Raw genomic sequence first — 27790 nt, 5'->3', positions numbered from 1 at the left:
TTATTGTACCCGAGAATATCCGGCTGAATACAAAGGAAGAAACATTCTGTGAAGAGCTTTTGTTGTCCGAAGTCTCCATGACACCCTCTTCCCTCTCACCCTCCGCCAATGTCGCAGGGCAAGAAATCAGGTCCAAACAGATGGCAGCAACAGTGACCCACCCAAACTTTAGCAGAGTCGTTCCTTACAGTGGAGCGGATCACTATTAGACAGGAAACCTGTGTAATCCCAACCCACTAAACAAACTCATGTAAACAAGATCAAACAAATCGGTGTGATTTTCCTCTTCATGGAGGTGGTGGGAAAGGAGAAACATTGGTAAGATTTCCCCGGCGAGATTTCCCTGCCCTATTCTTGCCATCCCTGCAATTGGGAACTGGGAAAGAAGATCCACAAACAGCTTTCTCCACTTACCAGCAATAAAGGCCCTTAAATTGTGAACTAATGTCCACTTAATGTCCTCAGCTTGCCAGATCCCTGATCACTTCTCTCGGCGTCGGGCAAGATGGGTGGCTAGGTCTGGACTGGGAAAGCAGAGTGACCCTCCTGCTGAATCGAGATGGCAGAATGTCACGCGTTACAGGGGGCAGTGTTGGGGCCTGCACGGCAATGATTTGGACGAAGGGACTCAAGGTACGGGAGTGTAATTTGCTGACGTCACAAAGACAGGTAGAAGAAAAGCTGAGCTTTTCCAACAACTTCTGGCTTTGTTTCTGATTCACAGCATCCGCAGTTCTTTCGGTTTTTATTTAGGAATAAATGTCGATAGTTTTAATTGACAAAAATCCATCAACTTTCAAAATTTCAAGTGCGCCGGGGTCAAGGACCTCTTGGGACTGAATTTCAGATCCCCATGCAATTTTATATGAAAAAGCGTCTGAAAAAGCTGAATTTGAAGATTGTGCCACTCAGTCACCAGAGGACGTAGCTTCTTTACATCTTCCCAAACAAATCCTTTGATCGTTTACACAATTAGGTCAGCCCTCAACTCTCTAGACTTTGGGGGATAGAAGTTTAAAAAAATAGCACCGGCTCATGTGATAGAGATTAAAACAACAATAGTCACTGAAGCCAGGAAGTCAGTTTGAAAGAATGTTTACTGTGAAAGAACAACTTGCTATTTTGAATCAAAAGTGTAGACACATCTGTGCAAACATCAGAAAGAAAGAGAATAAGTTTTCAGCAGTAACTACCTCATCCATACTGATGTCCACTAACTGAATGTATTTTAATATAATATAATGAAATTTGAGGTTTATTTCCCAAAGTGAAAGGTGTTTATACTCCCTCGTCTGTGCATAGGAATGGGAAGTCTACTGCATTTGTGTCTGCACAGGGTGTTGTCATGGAAACAAGAATATTTGCATTTCCCAGAACAACAAGAGAATGCACAACGATGAGCTCAGTTGGTCTCAATCAGGGGAGCAGGCTTACCCCAAAGGTAATCAGAAAATGTGTTCTTTTAACTGTCAGTTAGAATCAGTTTTTTAAAATTAATTCATCCAAAGTGCATGAACTGACTTGGTCAATGTTGATGGCCCATTGTCGAAGTGGTACAGTCTGTGTTGTGCCAATACGCCCTCGGTGCTGTAAGGGAGGCAATCCCAGAGCTTTGACTGAACAATACTGGCAATATCTTCCCACACCAGGATAGTGTGTGGCTTAGATAGTAACTCCCAGGTGGTGGTAGTGTCTGCACCTCTCGTCCTCCAAGGCAATGAAGGTGCAGGTTTGAAAGCTGCTGTCAATGCAGACTGCAGAGCAACGTTTAGACCAAGGTTCTGTCCCTGGGGATCTTAAAAGCCCATCACATCATTTGGCTGAAAGACAGCGTTGCCATTCAATTATGGTTTCACCAGCTGCAAGAATGAAAGGGTTCTCAGTGTAGCTCGTTGTAAGACATGAGGTGTTCAAAGGCACTGAGTAAAATGGTGATTTTCAAAGTGGTTTACTAACACTCATCAACAATGTGCATTCAGTGTTAAAAGTATGTTCCAAATGATTTGATAGATCAGACTTTATAAAGAATTCTCTGAATGCCAGGCCTGAGATAGTATTGGATCAGTACCCGCTGATGTGGTCAGGCATTGATGCTGCCATTGTTTGTTCAATACAACGCCAGACAAGTTACAGGATGGGTCTTGGCAGCAGGATCCTCTCCCGAACCCACTGCTCCAAGATGGTGAGGTGTTCTGCCCCAGATCCAGTTGTCCAGCACCACCCACAGAACACCAACACCCCCCACATCCACACCCACACCACCTCCCCCACACCCACAACCCCCATACCCACACCACTCACACCCCCCCGCATCCACACCCACAACCCCCATACCCACACCACCTCCCCCACACCCACACCACCTCCCCCACACCCACAACCCCCATACCCACAACCCCCATACCCACACCCACAACCCCCATACCCACACCCACAACCCCCATACCCACAACCCCCATACCCACACCACTCACACCCCCCCGCATCCACACCCACAACCCCCATACCCACACCACTCACACCCCCCCACATCCACTCCCACACCACCTCCCCCACACCCACAACCCCCATACCCACACCACTCACACCCCCCCCACATCCACACCCACACCACCTCCCCCACACCCACAACCCCCATACCCACACCACTCACACTCCCCTGCATCCACACCCATACCACCTCCCCCACACCCACAACCCCCATACCCACACCACTCACACCCCCCCGCATCCACACCCATACCACCTCCCCCACACCCACAACCCCCATACCCACACCACTCACACCCCCCCGCATCCACACCCATACCACCTCCCCCACACCCACAACCCCCATACCCACACCACTCACATACCCCCGCATCCACTCCCACACCACCTCCCCTACACCCACACCACACAAACCCACAGCCCCCACACACCCACCTCCCCCACACCCACACTCCCTCCCCCACACCCATATCCCACACACCCACTGCCCACACCCACATCACCTCCCCCACACCCACATCCTCCACACCACGCACACCCACCCACAACCCCCACACCACCTCCCACACACCCACATACACCACACCCACCACAGTCACACCACCTGTCCCACATCCACCCACACTCATACCACCTCCCCCACACCCATATCCCCAACACCCACACTGCCCACACCCACATCACCTCCCACACATCCTCCACACCCACATTCCCCTCACACCCACCCACACCCCCCACAATCATACCACCTGTCCCACATCCACCCACACTCTTACAACCTCCTCCACACACACATCAACCCCATACACCCACACCACAACCCCCCACACCTACCTCACCTTCCCACATGCACACACCACAACCCCCCACACCTACCTCACCTTCCCACATGCACCGACACTCATACCACCTCCCCCACACCCACACCACAACCCCCACACCTACCTCATCTCCCCACATGCACCCACACTCATACCACCTCCCCCACACCCACACCACACACCATCACTCCCACCCACACCCCCACAACACCCAGAAGTTCTTAGATGCCTTGGATGTTGAGAGGTGGTTTCCCCTTGTGGGAGAGTGTAGAACCTGAGGGCATCATCTCAGAGTCAGGGGTCTCGCATTTACAATGGAGATGAGGTGGAATTTGTACTCTCAGAGGGGTTGTGAATCTGTAGAATTCTTTACCGCACAGGGCTATAAATGCTGAGTTATTAAATATACTCAGGGCTGAGTTATTAGACATATTCAAGGCTGATAGAGGCAGGTTTTTAATCAGTAAGGGAATCAAGGGGTATGGGAAAGAGGCAGGAAAGTGGCATTGAGGATTATTAGATCAGCCATGATCTCATTGAATGGTGCAGCAGATTCGATGGGCTGAATAGCCTACTTCTGCTCTGCTGTCTTCTCGGCCAGTATCTTATTTTTACAACTAGCCACGGACATTCAGCAATTCCAAGCTAGCTGTTATAGTGCCTCAAACTATGGACAGAAGCACAGCTTTATCAATTTATTATTAATGTGCCTGTGGGACAGTCAACTGTTACAAAGAACTGAATCCAGCCTTATTCAGAAACACAGGAAAAAGCAGCATTTGATCCGGCCATGGAAAAACTGTGGAATTAACGGCTTATGCCTGAAACACCGATTCTCCTGCCCCTCGGATGCTGCCTGACCTGCTGTGATTTTCCAGCACCACACCCTTGACTCTGCTTCAGGGAGAGTACAAACTTTACAAGTTATCTACAATGGGGTAGGGTTTGTGCTTAAAGAAAATGCTACAAGCCAGAAAATGGCATTTACTGGAAAATAAAATACTGGACCATCCAAGAAACCCGAAAAAAAATGGCTCATTACCAATTAGAAAATCTCTCATTAATTCCCAGGAAAAACCCAATTTAATTGTTGTCTCTTCTGAAATCTTTTATTTCCCAAGGCCTTTCAATCAGCTACACTGGGTGCTAAACCTATACACTGAACAGGTTCAGTAGTTAACTGGAACTGTTAAAAGCATTGAGCAATATTCCCTTTATATGTTCCTAAAGGATATCAGATCGCACACGATAAAAATCAAGGAGGGTTTTTATTTTCTCTCTCTTGGATTAGAAAGGTTTTGTTTTGAGACTGCCCATAAATACCTAACTTTTAGAGCTAGCACCAGAAACAAAATGTAATTACGGGCAAGAAATTACAGAAGAGTTTTTATAACAGGCACCTGCTGAAGCATAGTGTTGCTGAGGAGTCCCTGCTATGGGTTTTCCTGTACAGTTACGGTAGTCCAGCAACATTAACTAGCTCGCACAGGAAAGCAGCCAGACAGCCAACACTCGTTCTGGCTTCTTCTGACTGTGACTTTTTTTTATCAGAAACAAAGTCAGGCACAAATTAATCCAGAAATTGCAACGCTGGGATATTTTGCGGATTTTCTTCTCACCTTCTTGGATTCTATTATTCCCTGGCCGTTCAAATTGTTGGAAATGTGAATTAACGTTGGCAGGGTGAGGGCAAGGATGCATCTGGAAGTTCATAAACTCTGGGTACAATGGTCCATCTCCTTAACCATTAAAACTTAAGGACCACAGGAGCAAACAGGGGGAACTATGGAGCATGAAAAGAGGGTGAATTAAAGCCAAGTTACAAGCAGAAGAAAAAGGAAAAGAGGGAAAGAAAGATTAGTTTAAGAGAGATGGAAAGGAAAAGTGAGAAAAATGGAAGTAACTCAATGAATGGAGAGAAACTCCACATTTTATAATAAGCAAGATGGGTTTTTTTTATGTACAACATAAACCTTTTTTAGGTCTTGTGCCAGGGTTGCCCACTACACTGTAGTGGAGCAGATACTGCAGGCATTTTCTCTGTCCCCTCCTCCCATGCTCCACATTGTATCAGTCAATGGGGATGCAGGCAAGAGGCACTTGTGCAACATGCAATGGCAAATCCCCAGTCCCTTCCACCCTCCTCCCTCTTCCTTCCTGCTGATGCCAGGTTGGGTAAAAGACAAGTTGCCAATTTACTGAAGTTTAATTTCACATCTATTGAGGATATTGATGAACCATTGCAAGCATGATTCCATATGTCACCTGGCACTCAACTGGCATTATGTCTGTGCCCATATTGGAAGTCCAAATCCAGGATTCAGCAAATAAAAGCATCAAGTCTGATGGTTCAAAGCGATACTGAGGGACAGCCGCACTATAACGATACGTGACACTGTGCTTGCTTGGAATGGCAATCAGGGTACTTTGAACCGGTGCTGAAGCTGAGGCAGGCATGTCCACATGCAGAGAAAGAAAACAACAGTCCTCCCCAATGCCTTGATCATTACTGATCCCCTGACCAAAGTCACTGAAGCAGGATATCTGATCAATACCTCATTACTGTTTGTGTGGCCTCGCTGTTTGCAAATTTGATTGCCACCTTTTCCAAGTTGCAACAATGACTGCACACCCACAAGTGTGTGAGTCGGTTGTAAAATTTTTAGCATGCGGTTTGAACGCTCCTTTCTTAATCACTTTCTTCACCGGATGTCACTGAAGAGGGAATATCTTTGTAACCTCACATCACTGCTGTGTCTTTTGTTAGCAGGTGGGAAGAAATAGGAGGGAGAGAGATGAATGGTTGCCCGGCTGCTGGACGTGAAGACCAGGGGACACAACAGTTCACCGTCTGCCTGCGCTCCAGAGTCCTGGAGGTAGTCACACCCTTTTTGGGTTTGGTTCCCTGACTTGGTGAGTCAGAGTGTTGGCGGGCAAGGGGACCCAGAGGATAACAGGGCAGAGGATAACCTTAGGCTTTACAAACATCCAACAGAATTGAGGTTCTCTAAGCTTATCTGAAGGAGAGTGAAGGTTGTAAAGAGGGTCACCTAACTGCCCATGGCACCATGATACAGGGAGGAGGAGGGGTTAGGAAGGAATTTGGTGGTGCTAAGGTACAGTCTAGTCAAGGAGGCTTGCAGCAAAGAGGGAGAGGGCTGATGACTGGGGTATCTGCCCTGCTCCAGGGTTTGGAATATCTGCTCAAAGTCTGGGCAGGGTGGATATGAAGATGTCACTGTGGGAGAATCTAGAACGAGGGTGTCCCTGTCTAAATATCAGTCCTCATGCATTTAAAAGAGATTAGGTGAAAATGTTTCTCTAAGAGGGTCACAGGTCTTTGGAACTCTGTTCCTGAAAAGGGGGTGAAAGCAAGTTCTTTGAATATGTTTAAGGCAGTGAAGAATCATAGAATCCCTAGAGTGTGGAAACAGGCCACTTGGCCCAACAAGTCCACACAGACCCTCCAAAGAGTATCCCACCCAGACCCATTCCCATACTCTATTAGTCTACATTTCCCCTGACTAATGCACCTAACCTACACACCCCTGAACACTACAGGCAATTTAGCATGGGCAATACACCTAACCTACACATCTTTGGATTGTGGGAGGAAACTGGAGTATCTGGAGGAAAGCCACACAGACAATATACCCATGTACAGTGGGAAATAGATTTTGAAGCAAATGGGTAAAAATGCGGTGGGGGAAGGAGTGGATGACTGAATTTATGGTGACAATCGGATCAGTCATGATCTTACTGAGTAGCAGGGCTGGCTTGAAAGGCTCAATGGCCCTAATGAACTGGACTCCAAGCCATTTTACAATTATTAAAGTCTAGATTACACAGAAAATAACTTACATTTATGTAGCACCTTCCACAAAGTCAGGATGCCCCCAAGATGTTTTACAGTTAATGACACGTGCTCATTGTTCTAATGTTGGAAATGCAATGTGATAATCACCTGATGATCTGTTTTAGTGAATGTTATACAAGGAATAAAAATTGTTACTTTAGTAAATCAGGAATGGAAATTCCATCAAATTTTCCTTTACTATACCCATGGGTGGAGAGCCCAATTCTAGTTTCTTAAATGAAATGTATTCCTGAGGGAATGAGATTATGGACTCAGCAATGAAACAAAGGTAATGATATACTCGTGTGGTACTCTCCAGAACTGGTTTTGTGGTGAGGCAGCTGCTTTACAAACAGCATTGTTTCAGCTATCAGCCGAGGTCATTTGTTTTCTGTGGGTTTGTCACAAATCCAGACATAAAGGGCTTTTTACACCACAGAGGCTCTGAAAAGCACAAAAGGTTTAAGTTGAGTACATTATGGACAGGATACGGAGTGTATTATCAAACCTGAGTAGCATTTCTTTGGAAGTCACAGAGGTACTCAACCTTCTCCGAACTTAATCTTCCCGGAGCACAGGCATCAATCCGCTGCACTGAGCTCTCTGTTACTGCCAGCTTACAATCAGGTACTGCCCCATGGAAACCAGATCCATACACAAGCAGCTCCACCCCAGGGAGAATATACTGTACCACTCCTGTACACACAATATTTCTGACCCTTATAGGATTAAACCACCAGGTACAACAAATTACAAACAACCCAGTAATTTTCATCGCACTGAGGCATCAGTTATTTTTAAAAACTTCATGATTTCAATGATTAACGTGGCTTCAAGGGCCATTCTTGATGAAGGGCTCCTGCCTGAAACATCGATTTTCCTTCTCCTCGGATGCTGCCTGACCTGCTGTGTTTTTCCAGCACCACACTAACCTTGACACTAATCTCCAGCATCTGTAGTCTCCACTTTCGCCTTTCTCAAGGGCCATTTGTCAATTATAATCGTGGTTATATTCATAAAAGGCCTGTATTATAAAGCTTATAACTGGTTCCTGTCCACTGTATGAGCTCCAATCTGTTCCTTATGAGTGGCATACGATTGGTGGGATCTTCCCAGTCACACTCTGAAGGAAGGATTGGGTCAGTGAGCAAGTGTGCTACTGCCCCAGAGTGTATATCAGCATGGGCAGAGTCCACCTGTCCCACCAATGACAGGCAGCTAATCTGTATCAATAATATTTGTGGACAGATTGGCACAGACAGATCACCCACTGGAGGTGTCTTGTTGGCATCTGACATGGTGTGGGGGGTTACTCAAGCTCTCTTTCACTTCACAAGCCTTGACTACCAGCTGCTCTGGTGGTTCCTCCCAACTGCCCACTGCACTGACAGGATCCCCCCACTGCCGACTGCACTGGCAGGATTCCTCAGTTTTGACTGCACTGACAGGATCCCCCCACTGCCGACTGCACTGGCAGGATTCCTCAGTTTTGACTGCACTGGCAGGATCCCCCCACTGCCGACTGCACTGGCAGGATTCCTCAGTTTCGACTGCACTGGCAGGATCCCCACACTGCCGACTGCACTGGCAGGATTCCTCAGTTTCGACTGCACTGGCAGGGTCCTAATGCCTACTGCACTGGCAGGATCACCCTATCACACACTGCACTGGCAGTGTCTCCCCCAGCCTGGGATGGCCAAGCATCTGTCCTTTACTGCCCCTTGAGATGGGGTATGTCAAGGTGGTGGTGCCCTTGAGTTGCCATCTTGCAGCAACACTGCAATGATTGCCCTGCTGGGGCTGCCAACCTCTCTGATTCTGCGTGCGGCCTCAGGAAACCCTTTGCCTGCCTGAATTGAGCAGCATGGCCTGTGCTGGCTCCTTCCTGAGGATTTCCCAGGTAGGTGCCCGACAGCTGGTCAGGACAGGAGTGAAACAGGGCCCAGAAACAGTTCTGACTCATCATTCACTTTGAAAGGGTTCTGTTCCATTTGTGCTACAATGAAAAGTGTTCCATTAAAACTCATTCCACTGCTCTTTCCCCAGGATAGGTCAGAGTAACTCTAATATGCTTAAGGTCAAAGAAAGTACAGAGGGGAATTGAACATGTAAATGTGAAAAGCAGCAAGAGGTTACGGGAAAACATTAGCAAGCAAATTAAATTGAATTGTCAAGCTGAAAATGATGTCAAGCCTGCTAATGACACAAGGGCAAATATCCACGTGGAGGTAAAGGTATTTCGGATAAATTACTTTGCACCATTCTTCATGAAAGAAGACAGATAAATTATAGACTAGATTGAAACAGGGAGGATGTACTCAAGAGCTCAGCATGACTGAAAGTTGAAAAATGACTTGGTCTAGGTACACGGCTTCCTCGTTGGCCGAATGAAATGCAGGTCAGAACAGCAGAGACATTGATAGGAATGTTTCCATTCTGATCAGTAACTGCAGTTCGATGACCATAGGACCCGGGGGCGCTCCTATTGTGTCACTGATACAGGAGTAGGATAAGCGAATCAGCAGAGACACTGCCAATCAAAGGCAGTATACCAACCAATCAGCACGCTATCCTCCTCTTGTATACCCCATTGATGTCATAATTTGTAATGTGGCATTCTTGCATTTATCCTAACGGTGCAGGGTGGCAGGTTTTAACCTTGTGTCTGTCTGCTCACTGAGTTCAGGTTGTGTAAGACTGAGCGACTGATAGTTATGGACTACAGGGCAGCATAGGCAGGATGGTGAAATGGAGAGATGTAATTCAATGTAGAGAAATGTTAAAGGATGCACATTGGCAGGTCTTTGGGGAAATAAAACTGGGGAATAAATGGCTCAATTTGGTCAAATGCAAAAGACCCGACAGACTTTGGTGTTAAAAATGCAAATGCATTACTTGAGCCAATAAATAATTACAAAGAAAGATCAAAGCAAAGAGATTAGCAGTAAGATCCTGAAGAAGGAGATGGGATAACAATCACACTCAGACTGAAACGTACCCAGGTGAAAGAGATAGTAAAGGTGGACTGGATTTACATTCTACACATTGATAGTTATTCACACCAACCTCCCATGGTGATCATTATTCACATCATCCTCCCATGGTATTGGTTATTCACACTAACCTCCCGTGGTGATAGTTATTCACATTAACCACCCCTGGGTGATAGTTATTCACATCATCTTCCCACGGTATTGGTTATTCACACTAACCTCCCGTGATGATAGTTATTCACATCATCCTCCCATGGGTGATACTTATTCACACTCAGTAAGACTTGTAAGGTGAGGAGGTGACCAAGCATGTGGATGAGGGTAGAGCAGTGGATGTAGTGTACATGGATTTTAGTAAGGCATTTGATAAGGTTCCCCATGATAGGCTTATGCGGAAAGTCAGGAGGCATGGGATAGTGGGAAGTTTGGCCAGTTGGATAATGAACTGGCTAACCGGTCGAAGTCAGAGAGTGGTAGTAGATGGTAACTATTCAGCCTGGAGCCCAGTTACAAGTGGAGTTCCGCGGGGATCAGTTCTGGGTCCTCTGCTATTTGTAATTTTTATTAATGATTTGGAAGAGAGTCGAAGGGTGGGTCAGTAAATTTGCAGACAATACAAAGGTTGGTGGAGTTGTGGATAGTGAGGAGGGCTGTTGTCAACTGCAAAGGGACTTTGATATGATGCAGAGCTGGGCTGAGGAGTGGCAGATGGAGTGTGAGGTTGTCCATTTTGGAAGGACAAATAAGGATGCGGAATACAGGGTTAACAGTAGGGTTCTTAGTAAGGTGGAGGAGCAGAGGGATCTTGGGGTCTGTGTTCATCAATCTTTGAAAGTTGTCACTCAGGTGGATAGAGCTTGTAAGAAGGCCTACGGTGTATTAGCGTTCATTAGCAGAGGGATTGAATTCAAGAGTTGTGAGGTGATGTTGCAGCTGTATAGGACCTTGGTAAGGCCACATTTGGAGTACTGTGTGCAGTTCTGGTAACCTCACTTTAGGAAAGAGGTGGAAGCTTTGGAGAGGGTGCAGAGGAAGATTTACCAGGATGTTGCCTGGGATGGAGAATAGGTTGTACGAGGATAGGTTGAGTGCTAGGCCTTTTCTCATTGGAACGGCGAAGGATGAGGGGTGACTTGATAGAGGTTTATAAGATGATCAGGGGAATAGATAGAGTAGACAGTCAGAGACTTTTTCCCCGGGTGCAACAGAGTGTTACAAGGGGACATAAATTTAAGGTGAAGGGTGGAAGGTATAGGGAGGATGTCAGGGGTAGGTTCTTTACCCAGAGAGTGGTGGGGGCATGGAATGCGCTGCCTGTGGGAGTGGCAGAGTCAGAATCATTGGTGACCTTTAAGCGGCAATTGGGTAGGTACATGGATAGGTGCTTAAGCTAGGACAAATGTTCAGCACAACATCGTGGGCCGAAGGGCCTGTTCTGTGCTGTTTAGTTTTATGTTCTATTAACCTCCCGTGATGATAGTTATTCACATCACACTCCCATGGGTGAGAGTTATTCACATTAACCTCCCACAGTGATAGTTATTCACATTAACCTCCCATGATGATAGTTAAAGTGAAAACTCGAACAGAGTCTTACAAATTTTTTGCCACATTTTGAGGGAACTGCATGAAACAGCTGGTACCAAGGTGGATAAAGAGACTGGAGAGAGGGAGCAGGGCAATGGGCGCCATTTTAAAGTCCTCTAGCAAGGAGATAACACTGACATCATGGGGTAGGCCGCGCTGTACAGTCATACATCACAGGGAATAGACAATAATTCATAGATGCTGCCAGGCCTGCATAGATTGCTCAGCAGCTTGTGTTCCTCTTTTAGATTGTCAGCATTTGCAGATCTTTGTTTTTCTGTTGTTTCACAGTGAATAGTCAGACTGGTTTACATCCCTCCTGATTTTTATTGCCATTGAAGGCTGAGAGATGCCAATGTCCTTCGAACAGTAACATGGTGTGGGGGTATAATCTTGAACACTCTCCTACCTTATAAGTTATTGTGAATGACACTCATTCCATTGGGAAGGGGGAGCATAGTGGGTGAGCTGTATTCACTTACTCAGCTGTACATGCCTCAGGAAGAGAAGTGACATGGAATCATGAACAGGGACAGTGCTGCCTCTGAGGTGCACAGTGGTGCCCTCCTCACCATACACTGGGTGGTACCGCTCCAGCAAGTGGGAGTGTGTAGCCGCCATGTGGAGGCAGATTGTGAAAGGGGCATGGGCAAGAGCTGCCAGTCCCAGTGGGTGAACAGAACTGAGGGTCTTGCAAAGCCAAAAAGCTCCAATTACTCCCTGCAGATATGGGTCTCAGGGTTAAAGCCCATCCAGGTTTCAAAATGGCCACAGCAATATTATTTTAACATCAAACCAGCGACTTCAAAATTACTCGCTCAGTAATTCCCTCTGCCCAGCTCCTGCAGATGTACACCCCTGTGTAGCTGCAGAATGATAACAGGGTAATGATTGTTTTGAAACGGCCTCAGAATAAGATACAACTTTAAATAAACATTTACTTCTTGGGAACCTCATAGCAGGAAGTTGTTCAAAGATCAATGGGAAACATGTTGTCTTATTTATGAGGTCAGCCTGGCTGATGTTCGTCTCCCTGTACTGTAAAGTTAGAGTCACTATCTCTGTAACAAGGGTAAGAGAGAATGACCTTGTCGAGTACATTCTCCATTACTCCCTCAGCAAAGCTGGACACAAGGACGCCAGTATGTTCTCATCTTGATATCAAGCTGAGTATGGGCTGTGGGAACAGTGGGAAGATTTCAAACTTAAAGGCCCACTTTGCGTAAGGAGGTCAGCAAACTGTTTAAGTCAAATTTTAAGAAATTAGGATTGTGAGAAAAAAGTTCTTCAGCCAGTTGCGTTGGCCAACTTGCCACATGCAAGGGAGGTGTCCCAACAACATCCTACCTCTGCCTCAGCTGAGATGGGTGCTGGCACCTGGTCATGCTCAGGGTAGGCCTGACCCCTGGAAACAGACTGGGGACAGCAATGTAGGCAATGGGTTCACCCTGCCTCTGGCAAAATGAAGTCTCATACTGCAGATGTGAGGGATTTCTCCTGCAGTGCAAGGCTGCACAGTATAGTGTCTGACAACAGCCAAACCAGAAAAAGCACATATAAGCTGTAACAGCCTGTTCGAATATGGGAGATCCCAATCCCAAACTGTTCATGTTAGAAAAGACCAATAGACAGCCTCAAAAAATGCAGAGCAGAAAACCCAACCGCAAACAGACTTGGGAGAAAGATTTGACGTTGTTTTTGCAATCAAGGAGAGACAAATGCAATGGACAGGCGAATGAGATTAAAGTCTGAAATGTTGAAATCGGCAACAGACACAGAGAATGCTGGAGAAACTCAGCAAGTCTAGCAGCAGCTGTGAAGAGAGAAAGCATAGTTAATGTTTCAAATTTGATGTGACTCTTCTTCAGCAAGTGAGTCCTCATTCAAAGAGGGCCATAGGGTTAACAGGTCTGCCTCCTGTTCTGCTGTGAAATTCTAGAATTCTTTTAGCAAAATTCTTTCTCCTGCCCCTTTGCAGATCTAGCTCAGGTCATTTCAAACATTCAGTAAGTGGTGTTGGTCCAGCACATTCACTCAAAACATCCAAGTTGATGTGTTTTAACCATACACAGAGTTGCCCCCTGGGTGTGAAAGGCTGTTTCAGTTCGATAATACGCTGAGGCACTGCCCAGTCACGGCATCCAGTGTCAAACGTGGCTGACTCAGAGTCTGAAAGTCATCTTTTTAATTCTCCCTCTGGGTCTGCAGCACAATATCTCAGTGCTGTGCTGGTCTATATTTTGTCCTTTAGATAAGATATAAAACTGAACCCCTTTCTGCCCATTAATTGGATGTAAACAAATCCATTAAATTTCAGAAGAGCGAGGGTATTTTACAAGTCCTCTGGCCAAACCTCTCCCACAATCAGCATCACTAAAGCTATGCACATGTTGCCGATTCTATAACCCTGTGACTGTGCTTTAAAAATAACACATTGACTGGGAAACGCTTGTGGGCATTCTGAAGTCATGAAATGGAATGAAGGTTTTTCTTCTGTTTCAATACTTCAGGACACCCAGATTATACATGAGCAAGTAAGGGAGGTAGCAGCAACGTAACCAGGACACTGGGGGTATGGGTTCAAATCTCCCTGTGACAGGTGATTATGTTATTTTTCCAAAAACCCCTTAAAATCTGCTGCACTAATGTCCTTTAGGGAAGGAAATCTGCCATCCTTACCTGGTCTGGCCTACACGTGACTCCAGACCCACAGCAATGTGGTTGAATCTGAACTGCCCTCTGGGTGAGTAGGGATGGGCAATAAATGGTGGTTCAAATAGTGACCACCCCCCCACCCCCCCACCCCCGATATCCCCAATGAACGAATCAAGAAAAAGGGAAAATCTGATTCAGCACCGGGGCCACAAACTGATCTGCACACCCTCATTATTTGGGTGACAGAGAGATGCTGACGGATTTGACCTGATTGACCGAAGTGATTGATTTAGATACCCTCCCACTGACAGGAAGGCCAGTCATCAAGGAACCCAGAAATCAGGCATTGGCTGAGGGATGAGCAGGAGAGGAAGAGTTACCTTAGCCAGTGAATTCCAGTGACCTGAAATGCACTGCCTGAACAGAAGTCATAACCTTTTTGAAAAGAAATTGGATAATCATTATCCAACAAGAAAAGGGGCAACATCTGCTGAGCATGAAATGATAAGGGAGGTAGACAGGAGTCTTCCACAGAGCCAATGCAAGAATGGGATCACTCTATGCTACCTGCACATTTGGATGGAATCTCCTTACAATTCTCCAAAGATCGACATCAAAGGAGTTGAAAGAAATCAGAAAAATATCCAACTGAGTCTTAAATTCCAATGACCACAATCAGTGCAGTTTAGTGATTGCAACTGCTCGTGCCTTCCAGTGAACGTGGCATCCATCATCCGAGCGGAATAGAGACTGGTGTCTCAGGCTAAGGCACCATCCCTTGCAAGACTGCACAAGAATTCCGGTTTGGTCAGAATCTAACGTAACCAAGTCCCTCCTTCCCTGCAGACAATCCGAGTTTAACTTCTCATCACAGTGAAATGTAAATATTAATGAGGTGGCAAACGGATTTACATCAGGAACCTCTTTGAGCAATGTCACTGGTCGATATAACAGAGATTAAACAAATCATCAGCTTCATTGCAAGAAGGCCTAGGCTCAGTCAGGGCTTGGCTTGTATTGATTTGCAGTGTACCAGCAGGTTAGCATATCAGCGAAACCCTCCCTCCCAGTCCGACTGAACTCTTCCTCATGTGGAATTGGCAGCTCAGGCCGACTTTCTGAATTCTTAAGGCACCCCCCTCCACCCCCACCTAATCATCAAAGGGATGGCCTCCATATTCGCCTTTGTAAACCCCGTTTAAACATCCAACACAGATCAGTGAGAATCAAACAACCAGGAGGGCTGCAGGAGGCGTTAAAAGAGACATGTCCTTTACATGTCTCTAAGTGCTATCATCTGCCCGATGGAAGAGGGTGAAGGGAGTATAACCAAGGCAGAGGGATGTTTGATGATGTTGGCGGCTTCCCCAATGCAGCAGGAAGTGTAGACAAAGTCAGTGGAATGAAGACTGGTTTGAACCAAGCTACATCTCTGTAATGATTAGATTAGATTCCCTACAGTGTGGAAACAGGCCCTTCGGACCAACAAGTCCACACTGACCCTCCAAAGAGTAACCCCTCCCCCCCCGACTAATGCACCTAGCATTATGGGCAATTTAGCATGGCCAATTCCCCTGACCTGCTCATCTTTCGACTGTGGGAGGAAACCAGAGCACCCAGAGGAAACTCACACAGACACAGGGGAGAATGTGTAAACTCCACACAGACAATCACCCACGGTTGGAATCGAACCTTTGACCCTGGTACTGTGAGGCAGCAGAGCTAACCACGGAGCCACCATGCCACCCTGTGCTACATGGGAGAAATGTTTTTGTTTACACTTCAGTGCTTTGTACCAAGATTCAATTGTAGCCAGATTAAACAGTCCCTAGTCTGTCACATAACATCCATCTGTAAATGGTTACAAGATGGCAGCAGGAGTTGGATGCTCCGGCTGGAGCTCATCCATTCTGCCCATTCTTCTTCACTTTTCTTCTTTTTTAATTCCTCTCAGTGTTTTTCTTTCCTTCTCCTTGTCCTTTATCTTATTTCCTCTTCAACTCCCAGCCTTTGGTGAAGATTCCCAGTCTCCGTGACGATTCCCAGTCTCTGACAATTCCCAGTCTCTGTGACGATTCCCAGTCTCTGGTGACGATCCCCAGTCTCTACTGATGATTCCCAGTCTCCGGTGATGATTTCCAGTCTCTGTGACGATTCCCAGTCTCTGTGACGATTCCCAGTCTCTGGTGATGATTCCCAGTCTCTCTGACGATTCCCAATCTCTGGTGATGATCCCCAGTCTCTACTGATGATTCCCAGTCTCCGGTGATGATTCCCAGTCTCCGGTGATGATTTCCAGTCTCTGTGACGATTCCCGGTCTCTGGTGTCAACTCCCAATCTCCAGCGATGATTCCCAGTCTCTGTGACGATTCCCAGTCTCTGGCAACAATTCCCAGCCTCCAGCGACGATCTCTGGTTTCCGGCAGGCAAAGGTTAACCAGCCTCCAGTGAGTGACGATTCCTGGCCACCTCTGGGTGCAATCATCTCCCAGTCTTAGCTTGTCGACTGTGGCGACCTCCCGGTGTTGGTTTGGCAATCTCCCGCAGTGACCTCCCGGTGTCGGTGTGTCAACTTCCTGGTGTTGGCATGGCAACCTCCTGCAGCAACATCCTGCCGTTAGTGTTGGCGTGGCGACCTCCCAGTGTTAGCATGGCAAATTCTCACAGCGACCTCCCGGTGTTAGCTTGGTGACCTCCTGCAGTGACCTTCTGGCATTGGCGTGGCGACCTCCCAGTGTTGCCATGGTAAACCCCCACAGCAACCTCCTGGCATTGGCGTGGCTACCTCCTTGTATTGACATGGCAAACCCCCGCAGCAACCTCCCGGTGTTGGCATGGCCAGCTCCCGGTGTAGATGAGGCAACCTCCTGACCTGGCGCAGCGAACTCTTCCCATATGGGCCTCCCTGCATCTCGCTGACGTGGTGTGGTGCCAGGGGCCGGTGTGGACTGGGAGTTAGGTGCCAGTGTGGTCTGCTATACTGAATCCTTTTCCATAATGCTGGACATTTTATTTCTGTATTGTCTAAAATTTTGTAACAAAAGAAACCGTGCCGAGATATTTTTGTATCTAAGTCAGTGCTGTAATTGGCGATGTATAAACGTTTCACTATACTCATTGAGTATATGTGTCAATAAACCCATTCAAAATAACCTTTGCTGTAAACAATGATAGAGAAAATTATCCTGAGATTGTGAAATTTATGGTCAGGAGTTTAACTCTGTCACACTATAGCCTGGCCTTCTCTAAAGTTTGGTAAAAGTACAATTGCAACATCAGTTCAGTGACAGGCTTGTCCCACCATTCACTTCGATCAGGGCTGGTCTCTACCTCATTACCAATCACCCACATTTGATCCACATCCCTCAATATCCTCCGCTAACAAACCTCAATCCACCCAACTGGAGAGTAGGCAGTTATGAGAGAAGAGTACTGGGTGAACAAATGGACTGAGTCTGGGTCGATACATTTGAGACAACCAGGAGATGCACATAGCAATTTTGTAAACATAGAGCTGTTGGGTATTAGGAGGCTTTTAATCTGTACAGAGAATGATGTCAATCTATAAGGCCACCTCACACAAGGAGCACTTTCAAATGTGGGCCAGACAAGTTTCTCAAAGTGCCTAATGTCTCAGCTTAGAAACAGGTAGATAAGGGTTCATAGAATGTGCCTCAGAGGGACTGTGATCTCTTGGGTCTCATTTAAAGTTAAGGCTCTCGAGGAGAATTTGCAGACTTACCCCCCCCCCCCCCCCCCCCCCCCCCCCTCCCCTCAGATGTCCTAAAGCACGGTCTCTTTTATTGTAACCTCTTCAGGGAGAGCTGGTGGATGGGAAGGGTTTGAGGATTGTCATGTTCATGATGACAGTACAGGACAGTCTCAGTGACCAGGTACTGCTTACCCCTCCATCTTTCTCTGGGGTTGTACTCCTGTCTCTGTGTGCAATCAACTAATCAAATCCCACAACACACACAAAACTGTAGCTACAAATTCTTGGCTGTTGCCCCTATAGCAGAGCAAGTGAGATAATTTGCATTTGATAAAAAACAAGCCAGCTCTTACTGTCGCACCCACGGAATGTAGCACAGCAGATACATTCCTCCTGGGTGATGTCAACCCACACTGACCTTCCTTTGGCCTTTTCAACAATTAGAACGAATTCATAGAGAGAGAGGCAGCAATCATATAATCATAGAACAACGCAGGCCAGAGTGTATATACAAGCTCTGTGAAAGGTCTCTCCAATTAGACACACTCTCCTACGCTCTCCTCACAGCCCTGCAAGTCTTTCCATTTCCAGTGTACATTCAACTTCTGAAATTTTAATTCAGACACAATGGCCTAGGATGGTATTAGGTTGGTGTACAAGGAAGCAGATTTATTTATGCCTTTACAGAGCTTGATTTATGCCTTTACTATAGATGCTGCTGAACAACTCACAGCACTGTGGCATGGAGAAAGGGATTCACTGAAAGGGACTTACTGCACATATTACTTAATAGACTCAACTACAATTATATTCCAGTTTAACGATGAAACATCAAATCGATCCCTATTACATAGGTGGCTTTATATAGTATTTCTTCTCCAAAATAGTCCTTCCATGTTGATAACTTGTAATCTGCCACCAAACTAAGTTCTCGTTTGACTATGCAGTGGCCACCTGTAATGAACAGACTGGGAATTAAAGGGGAGCGATTTAACACGGCATGGTTTTAAGGGAAAGAAGCTCACCTGATAACTAGAATGAACAAGACATCTGCTCAGCACCTCCGAGAGCAGCTTCTGGATTACCAGCTCATGGAAGCCATTACATTTGCTCTTTGAAACCCTGAGAGACTTGCTCAGCAAGTGGGGCACGAGGGATCCAGCAATAGCAGTGACTCTGCTTGTGACAGCTCCCTCCTGAGATTGAAGGGTCCGAATGCAGCAGACACTTGAGCAGAAAATCCACATTAATATTCCATAATACTCAGGAGATGCTGACTGTTTATTTAAACCGAGGCCTCTGTTGCCCTCTCCTGTGGATCATAGGTGAAGGATCTATTTTGAAAAACAACAGTGGAGTCCTGAGTAATACTCATTCGGCTGTCAACATCACAAAAACAGATCATCTGGTTGTTACCATGTTGCTTTTAGTGGGAGGTTGCTGTGCACACACTGATGTTCTTACATTACAACAGTGAGTGCATTTCAGAAATAGTGTGGAGAGACATGCAGTAGTTGTTTCGAGGTTCATCCCGAGCAGCTCCAGATGCAGGACTCTACGGTCTGTTCCCCGGGACGCACACCAAGACAAACAGCGATTGTACCTGGAGGACCACCAATTTGGCAAAAGGCTCTCTTTGGTCCACCCGAAACTTGTTGGTCTTCCAGAACAAGGAGGTGGCTCTGAACAAACGTTACAGACTGGCACATTCCAAGGTCCAGCATTACGTGCTGAGGGACGTACTAAAGCTTGGGGCAGCTGCCGCTAAGGTACAGTGGGGAAAGGCCACTGTCATTTTGCTGATGTTAAATGGGAGTCTGTTCAACTAATGGAGCCTCAAATATATGTAAATAATATCATCTTGTACAAGTAAGAAATGCCTTTGGTTTGTTTGATAGATGGAGTCAAACTCCAATGCTTGTTTTCTTCATATGTTATTGTACTGAATAGAACTGCTTTAGTCACTATGTATGTTCATATTTTTTAAGAATAAAGTATACTTTTGAAATTTTTTTTAAAATGACCGCACTTCAGAAATAATTCAGTGTCTAAAAAGCAATTTGAACGTATGGAGATTATGAAGGGTGCTATTGAAATGCATGTTTCAATGTTTGTTCCTTTCAGTAGTGTAGCACTGCCAACACCCTTCTAGGCTCAGCAACACAGAGAAATGGACAATTCAAAATCCACAGTGTTTGATTCAGCTGCCACTATAGTATCATGAGAGGAACAAGGAGAAGAAAGCTAAATAAAGAAGCAGAAGACACGAGGATGAAGAAAGTGATGATGAGGGTAACAGAGGAAGAACAGTGAAAGACTAGGAAGAACAGTTGATGAGGATTATTTAAGTTACATATCTAATAATGCAACTAATGTTGACATTTAATGTTTAGAAATGTCCTTGAGAGAAGGAAATCTGCCACTTGCCCCGATCTGACTGAGTTTGAACAAACCCCTATACTCCATTCTCTTTGAAATAAAGGCCAGAATTCCATTTCCCTTCCCTGTTACCTACTGAACTGCACTGCAGCTTTTTGTGATTCATTGCTGAGAACTCCCAAATCTCTGTTCTGGAACTTTCTGCAATCTCTTTACATTGAAATGATATGTAGCTGTTCTATTCTTCCTGCCAAAGTGCATAACCTCACATTTCCCGTGTTATATTCTGTCTGACAAGTTTTTACCCATTCTCTTAACCTATGTCTCTCTCTTTCAGCCATTGTCACTTGCAATGCAAAGAGCTACAAGGCTATGGGCCAAGTGCTGGAAAATGACATTAGAATAGTTAAGTGGTGGTCTTTGACTGGCGTAGACCCAATGGGCTGAAGGGCCTTTTACTGTGTGTCTATGCGTGACTCCAGACCCACAAGTGTGCCAATGGGTTCAAGGGTAATTAGGGTTGAAATGCTGACTTTGCTAGCAACATCAATTTCTTTAATTCCACTACTTTAATGGAAATGGTCATTCACAGTTTAGTATGAGCCGCAGGAGTTCAAAACTTGAGCTTCTCACAGGGTTTGCAATCAGTATTCAGGAACCTTCTCATGAGAGTGTACCAAACACTAACCTCCTATTGTATGAGAAAAAAAACAACATGCTGTAAATACTGAGTGACATCTTCACAGGATATTACAAGCACAGGGAGTTTGTGTAAGGCAATAATATTTCTTGGCTGAAAGCTTCGAAGGTCATGTGTGATCCCAGCTGTCCTCTACACAGATGTTAGTGAGAAACGATATTGTACTTTTTATTGTGGAAATCTTAATAATAAAAACTAACAGTACTTTTGTGATGAACTGACATCTAGGGAATGTGGCAGTATAACAAGTTAATTATTCTTTATTCCAGATGCCAAATTCAGTCCATACAATTGAGACCAGAACTCTCCTCTGTCTACTAACCATATGCCTCCTATGTCAAATGGCATTGCAAGGTCCCAAATGCAGTGTTTACAGGCAGAGACCCAGAGTATAAAACTGTCTCTGCTCCAGCACTAATTGGAAATCACAGGACTGTTGGTGCAGGAAATGGAGAACAGGTTTCAGTAAGGGACACTTGCCCACATCAGAGAGAGTTTTGTTCTACATCAGGCTGTGCAACACCTGGCCTGGGATGTCCATTCCCTTGTGAGGTTGCCGCTAAAACCAGCATATTTCGCCTGACTCCCAATAGTCGGCCTGCTGTAATAGTGGAATCTTCCACTTGGAGCCCAGAGAAAGAAAATAAACAGTGTTGACACCATGTCCCCAGCGTTTCTGACCACCTTCCTCCACAAGCACCATGCTTGGTCAGGGACAGTAACTGACATTCACTTTTTCTGATTTCATGAAAATGTCTTTGCCCAACTCAAACCCATCTGTTCCAAATACAGTTATGTAGTGCCTAAGGACATATTACCAGCCAAACCATGTGTGGGCCTCTTAATCAAAATAATATTGTCTGCAATTAGTGCAGGCATCAAAGCTGGGAGCATGTTGCTATCTCCAGACAGATATTCACATAACAATAACACTGCTATTTTCCCTCACAAAATTCTGATCTTTTAAAATATTCCAATTTCTTTTTCAATTTATTCTTTCATTGGACCTGGGTGTTGTTGGCAAGGTCATCATTTGTTAGACATCCTGAATTACTCTTGCACTTGGGGATGGCACAGTAGCTTAGTGGTTAGCGTGACTGCCTCACTGAGCCAGGGACCTGGGCTCGATTCCCACCTCAGGCGACTGTCTGTGTGGAGTTTGCACATTCTCCCTGTGTCTATGCAGGTTGACTCCGGTTTCCTCCCACAATCCAAAGATGTGCAGGCCAATTGAATTGGCCATGCTAAACTGTCCAGTGTTAAGTACATTAGTCAGGGGTAAATGTCGGGGAATGGGTCTGTGCGGGTTACTCTCTGGAGGGTCAGTGTGGATTTATGGGCCGAAGGGCCTGTTTCCATACTGTAGGGAAACCTAAACTGAGAACAAACGAAATATAAATTGAAGTCGGCTAGTCAACCACTCAAGCCTGCTCTGCCCTTCAATAAGATCATGATTTATTTGGTTTGAAATCCGTATTACCTTTCATTCCCCTGCCTGACCTCTGCCACCTTCTGACGTAGTGAGTTCCAAAGTTGCACTAAACCCTGAGAGAAACTAACTCTCCTCTCTAAAAGGGTGGCCCCTGATTTTACAACAGCGCCCCTAAGACTCATCCACAAGAGGAATCATTCTCTCCACCTCCACCTTCTCAAGACCAGTCAGAATCTTACATGCTTTAATCAAGTAACCCCTCAATCTTCTAAACCCCAGTGACAACAAGCCCAGTCTGACTGATCTAGCCTCATACGATAGCCCACAGGTTTGCCCTATTTCAGAATGCAGTCAGGAGTCAACTGCATTGCCATGAGCCTGGAGTCACTGACCAGGTAAGGATAGCAGTTTCTTTCGCTAAGGGACATTACTGACCCAGATGGGTTTTTACAACAATCCCTGTCATAACTAAGAGGAAAATGATGATGTAGTGGTAATGTCATTGGTAATCTAGAGGCCCAGGCTAATGCTCAGGGGCATGGGTTCAAATCCTAGCTCAGGAAACCGCTGGTGTTTAAATTCAATCAAAGCTGAAATTGAAAGACTGCAGGCATGAAAATTGTCGTTAAAAATTAATCTTCAATGCCCTTTAGAAGGGAAATTGGCCGCCCTTCCCCAGTCTGGACTCTATGTCACTCCAGACCACAGCAATATGGTTGATTCTTAGCTAGGCAAAAGTGAGGACTGCAGATGCTGGAGATCACAGTCTAGATAGAGTGGTGCTGGAAAAGCACAGCAAGTCAGACAGCATCCGAGGAGCAGGAATATTACTGATGAAGGGCTTTTGCCTGAAACGTTGATTTTCCTGCTCCTCAGATGCTGCCTGAACTGCTGTGCTTTTCTAGCACCACCTTATCTAGACTGTTGATTCTTAGCTGCCCTCTCAAATGGCTTTGACAAGCCTCTCAGTTCAAGGGCAATTAATAATGGCAACAAACGCTCACTAAGGCAGTGATGCCTACGCCCTGAAAAAGTAGTGACATTGATCAAATTCCTGGGGTTAAAATGGCCAGGTCATTACGGATTGGCCCCAGATCACCTCCATGTGATAACACAGCCTCCTTCTTGGTGCCGATTCCTGGTAAGAATAACATTCTCCATCCTGGTTAAACAGAACACCCCTTCCCCATTTATTATCTTCCAATATATTTACAGCATTGACAGTGACACTAGGGGCCTGCCTTCACTCAGGCTTGAATTGGTCACATGTGGGCCTCAGTTACCTTCCTGACCAGACCTCCATCCTGGGGGAGGAGAGAAGCTGCAGGGTTTGGGTAGGCCATGACCCGGCCTAGCCAATAAAATACAGCAGAGATTAGAGATCTGACATAAAAAACAGGAAGTGCTGGAGAAATTCCGAGGGCCTGGCACCATTCTGGAGAGAAAAACTGAGTTATCGTTTTGAATCCGATGACTCTTCTTCGGACCCTGCCTAACTACGTGTCCTTCCCGCTCCCAAACCTGCCACTTGAGGGAGCAGAGGATTCCAGCCCTGGTCTCAGTCACAAGTTTGTAAACAATAACAAATAGAAATATGAGGGGTCCTGATTTAACAACATCTGTCTTACAAACACTGATATTTATGAGAGAGATCCCATATTAATATTAATTTGAAGTGTTTTCTCATATTTATGTATGGCTGTTTTATGTTGGACTTACATATACACTGACTTACAAACATACTCAGAAACGGAATCTATTTGTAACCCAGGGATGGCCTGTAAATGACCAAAAGACAAGGAATGTAGTGTCTTAGGAAAGGAGCTATCTCTCATACAGTGAACTGTAAGACTCACCTTCCTGTGACCAAATTCGTTCATAATAGTGGCCAACCTTTTGGTAGTTCTGCGCTGTTTCTGGGCAATAGCGGCTGGGTTGGGGTCTCTCCAGTCGATTGCCATGCGATGGTGCCAGTAACCTTCACTCTTCTGAACGTGGGCCTCACTGAGACTTGGGTCAAAGTAATGAACCTCACATCCAGCTTTGGCCATTTCCACTTCAAAACGTTTGTCTCCACTCCCCAGCCTATGACAGAAGGAGAAAACTTGAATAAGTCACGTGTCTGGAATGATGCTGTGCAGTAACCATTGCCACAAATCAAAACACTGTGCAAGGAAATCTGTCCAACAATTCACTAAAACCATTTCCCTGCAGCTGAGGTATCACAGCTGTTCTTAAACATTGTGAAACTGCAGACACCAGAACTGAATTCTGGTTTGGTTTGCATCAATACTATCTAAGAACACTACCATTACATTACAGAAATGATTTCCAATATTCAAGACAGATTTCCTGTCCCTCTCAGGCTTTACACCTCCCTCTGGAGATGTGAGCATGCCCCTTGTGCAGTTACCAAGGGGTTACTGTGCTGTTCGAGGTGCTGTCTTTTCGAAAGGACTTTAAACACTGATGGTCTTCTCTGGCGGATGTGAAAGGTGCCATGAGTAACAATATGAATGAGGAGACCATTCAGCCCCTCAAGCCTGCTTCACCATTCAATAAGGTTATGACCAATCTGAATGTGGTCTCAGCTCCGCATTCTGACTGACCCCCATTCCTGGTGACTCACATGTCAGTGAAACAACTACCTCACACCGCTTTAACTATTCAATGACCTCGCTTCCACCACTCTCTGGGAAAGATATCAAACCAGGGGTGAAACGTTAGCTCTGTTTTTCTCTCTCCACAGCTTCTGCCAGATCTGCAGAGTTTCTCCACCACTCTCTGGTAAATACAGACAAGGAAAGAGCCAACCATAATAAACCATGAGGCACAGTGGCTCAGTGGTTAGCACTGCTGCCTTACAGTGCTAGGGTCCCAGGTTCCATTCCAGCCTCAGGTAACTGTCTGTGTGCAGTTTGCACATTCTCCCTGTGTCTGTGTGGGTTTCCTCTGGGTGCTCTGGTTCCCTCCCACAGTCCAAAGATGTACAGGTCAGGTGAATTGGTCATGCTAAATTGTCCATAGTGTTAGGTACATTAGTCGGGGGGGGGGGGGGGGAGTGGGTTGCTCTTCGGAGGGTTGGTGTGGACTTATTGGGCCGTGCCTGGCTGTTTGTACATGTAGGAGCTGTTTCCTCAGGAATGAAGGGCTTGTCATATGGGTAGGGGTTGAAGACTCTGCTCTGAACCCAAAGTTTACAAGGAGAGATGCGAGGGGAAGGATCTGATGGAAGCTTACAGAATACTGAGAGGCCTAGATGGGATGGACACAGACAAGATGTTTCCATTGGTAGGAGAGACTAGGACCTGAGGGCAGTGCCTCAGAGTGATGGGATCATCCTTTAGAACTGGGATGAGGAGGAGTTTCTTTAGCCAGACGGTGTGAGTCTGTGGAACTCATTGCCACAGAGGACTGTAGAGACCAAGTCACTGAGTGTATTTAAGGCAGATAGGTAGGTTCTCGATAAGTAAGGGGACCAAAGGTTACAGGGAGAAGACAGGAGGATGGGGTTGAGAAACATTATCAGCCATGATCGAATGGCAGAGCAGACCTGATGGGCCGAATGGCCTAATTCTGCTCCTAGATCTTTTGGCTGAAACCCAGCCTGTGTCGCTATCTCTGTGCCACCTCCGTTCCCAGTCTCCAGCTGACCCATCCGCTTTCAGACTTGATGCTGTCACAGCTCAGTGCCACATCACTTATGTTTTTCATCTTCAACATTGCACTGGGAGTAGCCCTCCCTGCATTTAAATCTAAAACCAGATCAAAAAAAGATTCCATCTGCAGATTTATTGCTTTTTGTTTACCATTGCTTCCTGTCCTTTGGAACACCGAATGTTCAACCTCAGCCAACTCAGTTTATCTGAAATCTCGGAAAATAACCGAGCACTTCAGACTGACCTAACCCTGGGCTACAGATCAAATGTTTTCCACGGCAAACACAAACCGTGGAGTGTTATTACTGCACAAGAACCAGTGTCTAGGAATTCAGCGGAGGAAGCAAGGCAAGGCGAGGGGGATGGGGAGTAAATGACAGGAGGGGCTGGTGCTGTTTGCGCGCCGGGAAGGGCACAGGGGCAAGTCACACTATGGGGTCCGAGCTTTGTGAAAGGGGCTGGCAGAGGGAATGTCAGGTTAAAAAAAACATTTCATTCCGGCAGGGATTTCTTGGAAAATTGAATGAAAGAAGCAGCACCATAGATGCAGAGATAGACCTCTAGACATTTACAATGCAGAAGGAGGCCACTCTGCCCATTGTGTTCATGCTAGCCAGCAAAGTTCAGAGTACACTTATCCCATTTTCCAGCTTTTGGATCAGAGCCCTGGAGGCTATGGCAATGCACGTGATGTCTAAACACTGTTTAAATGTTGCAAGAGTTTCTGACTCAATCACCATTTGAGGCAGTGAGTTCCAGTCTCCTCCCACCTCCTGAGTGAAAAATATATCGCCTCAACTTCCCTTTTAGCCTTCCACCTCTTTCCTTAAACCTACGTCCCCTCTACTTTGGAGCAAGTTTCCTCCTATCCACTCTGTCTGTGCTCCTCATAATCTCACAGATCTCCATCAGGTCCCTTCTCAATATTTGCTGCTCCAAGGAAAACGACCCCAGCTTTTCCCCATCGCTCAGACCGTCCAGTGCAGGCAGCATCCTGGTAAATTTCCTCTGTCCCCTCTCTGGTGCTATCATATCTTTCCTATAAAATGCGATGACCAGAACTGCGCCCAGTATTCCAGTTGTGACCTAGCTGGTGTGTTGTACATTCCCAGCGTAACCTCCCATTCTCTTGTATTCTATACTTTGCCTAATAAAGGCAGGTATTCTCTGTCTCCCTAACCACCATATCCACTTGCCCTACTACTGTCGGGGTTCTGTGAGTCTGTCCCTCTGATCTTCAGTACTTTCCAAGGCCTCACCATTCATAGTGTGATCCCTTACCCAAGAGCGTGCTGAATTCTATTGGCCACTGCTCTGCCCAGCTCACCAGTCCATTGCTGACCTCCTGCACCTTTGGGTGCCCCCCTCAGTCCAAGATCAAAATTGATAGGATCTTTTCAGATGAGGTGAGGAATAGCAGCACCATGGCACCCCGCAATGTCCAACCCTCACTCGGTGAAAAACCCCTACCACATCTCCCTTCAGGTTCTCTCTCCAACCAACCA

The 27790-nt window shown here is 46.1% G+C and overlaps 1 protein-coding gene across 1 annotated transcript in view; it reads right to left on the bottom strand.

Moving 5' to 3' along the window:
• Window positions 1-27790, bottom strand: part of LOC140458021 (probable methyltransferase-like protein 24) — a 92595-nt gene that overhangs the window by 3929 nt on the left and 60876 nt on the right. Inside the window, exon 4 of the mRNA XM_072551987.1 lies at window positions 24483-24711. Within this exon, the coding sequence (XP_072408088.1) occupies window positions 24483-24711 (229 nt within the window). The remainder of the gene's footprint in view (window positions 1-24482; window positions 24712-27790) is intronic.

The sequence above is a fragment of the Chiloscyllium punctatum genome, chromosome 3 (genome assembly GCF_047496795.1).
Source record: "Chiloscyllium punctatum isolate Juve2018m chromosome 3, sChiPun1.3, whole genome shotgun sequence".
NCBI lineage: Eukaryota > Metazoa > Chordata > Chondrichthyes > Orectolobiformes > Hemiscylliidae > Chiloscyllium > Chiloscyllium punctatum.
This window is presented reverse-complemented; position numbering and strand designations above follow the sequence as displayed.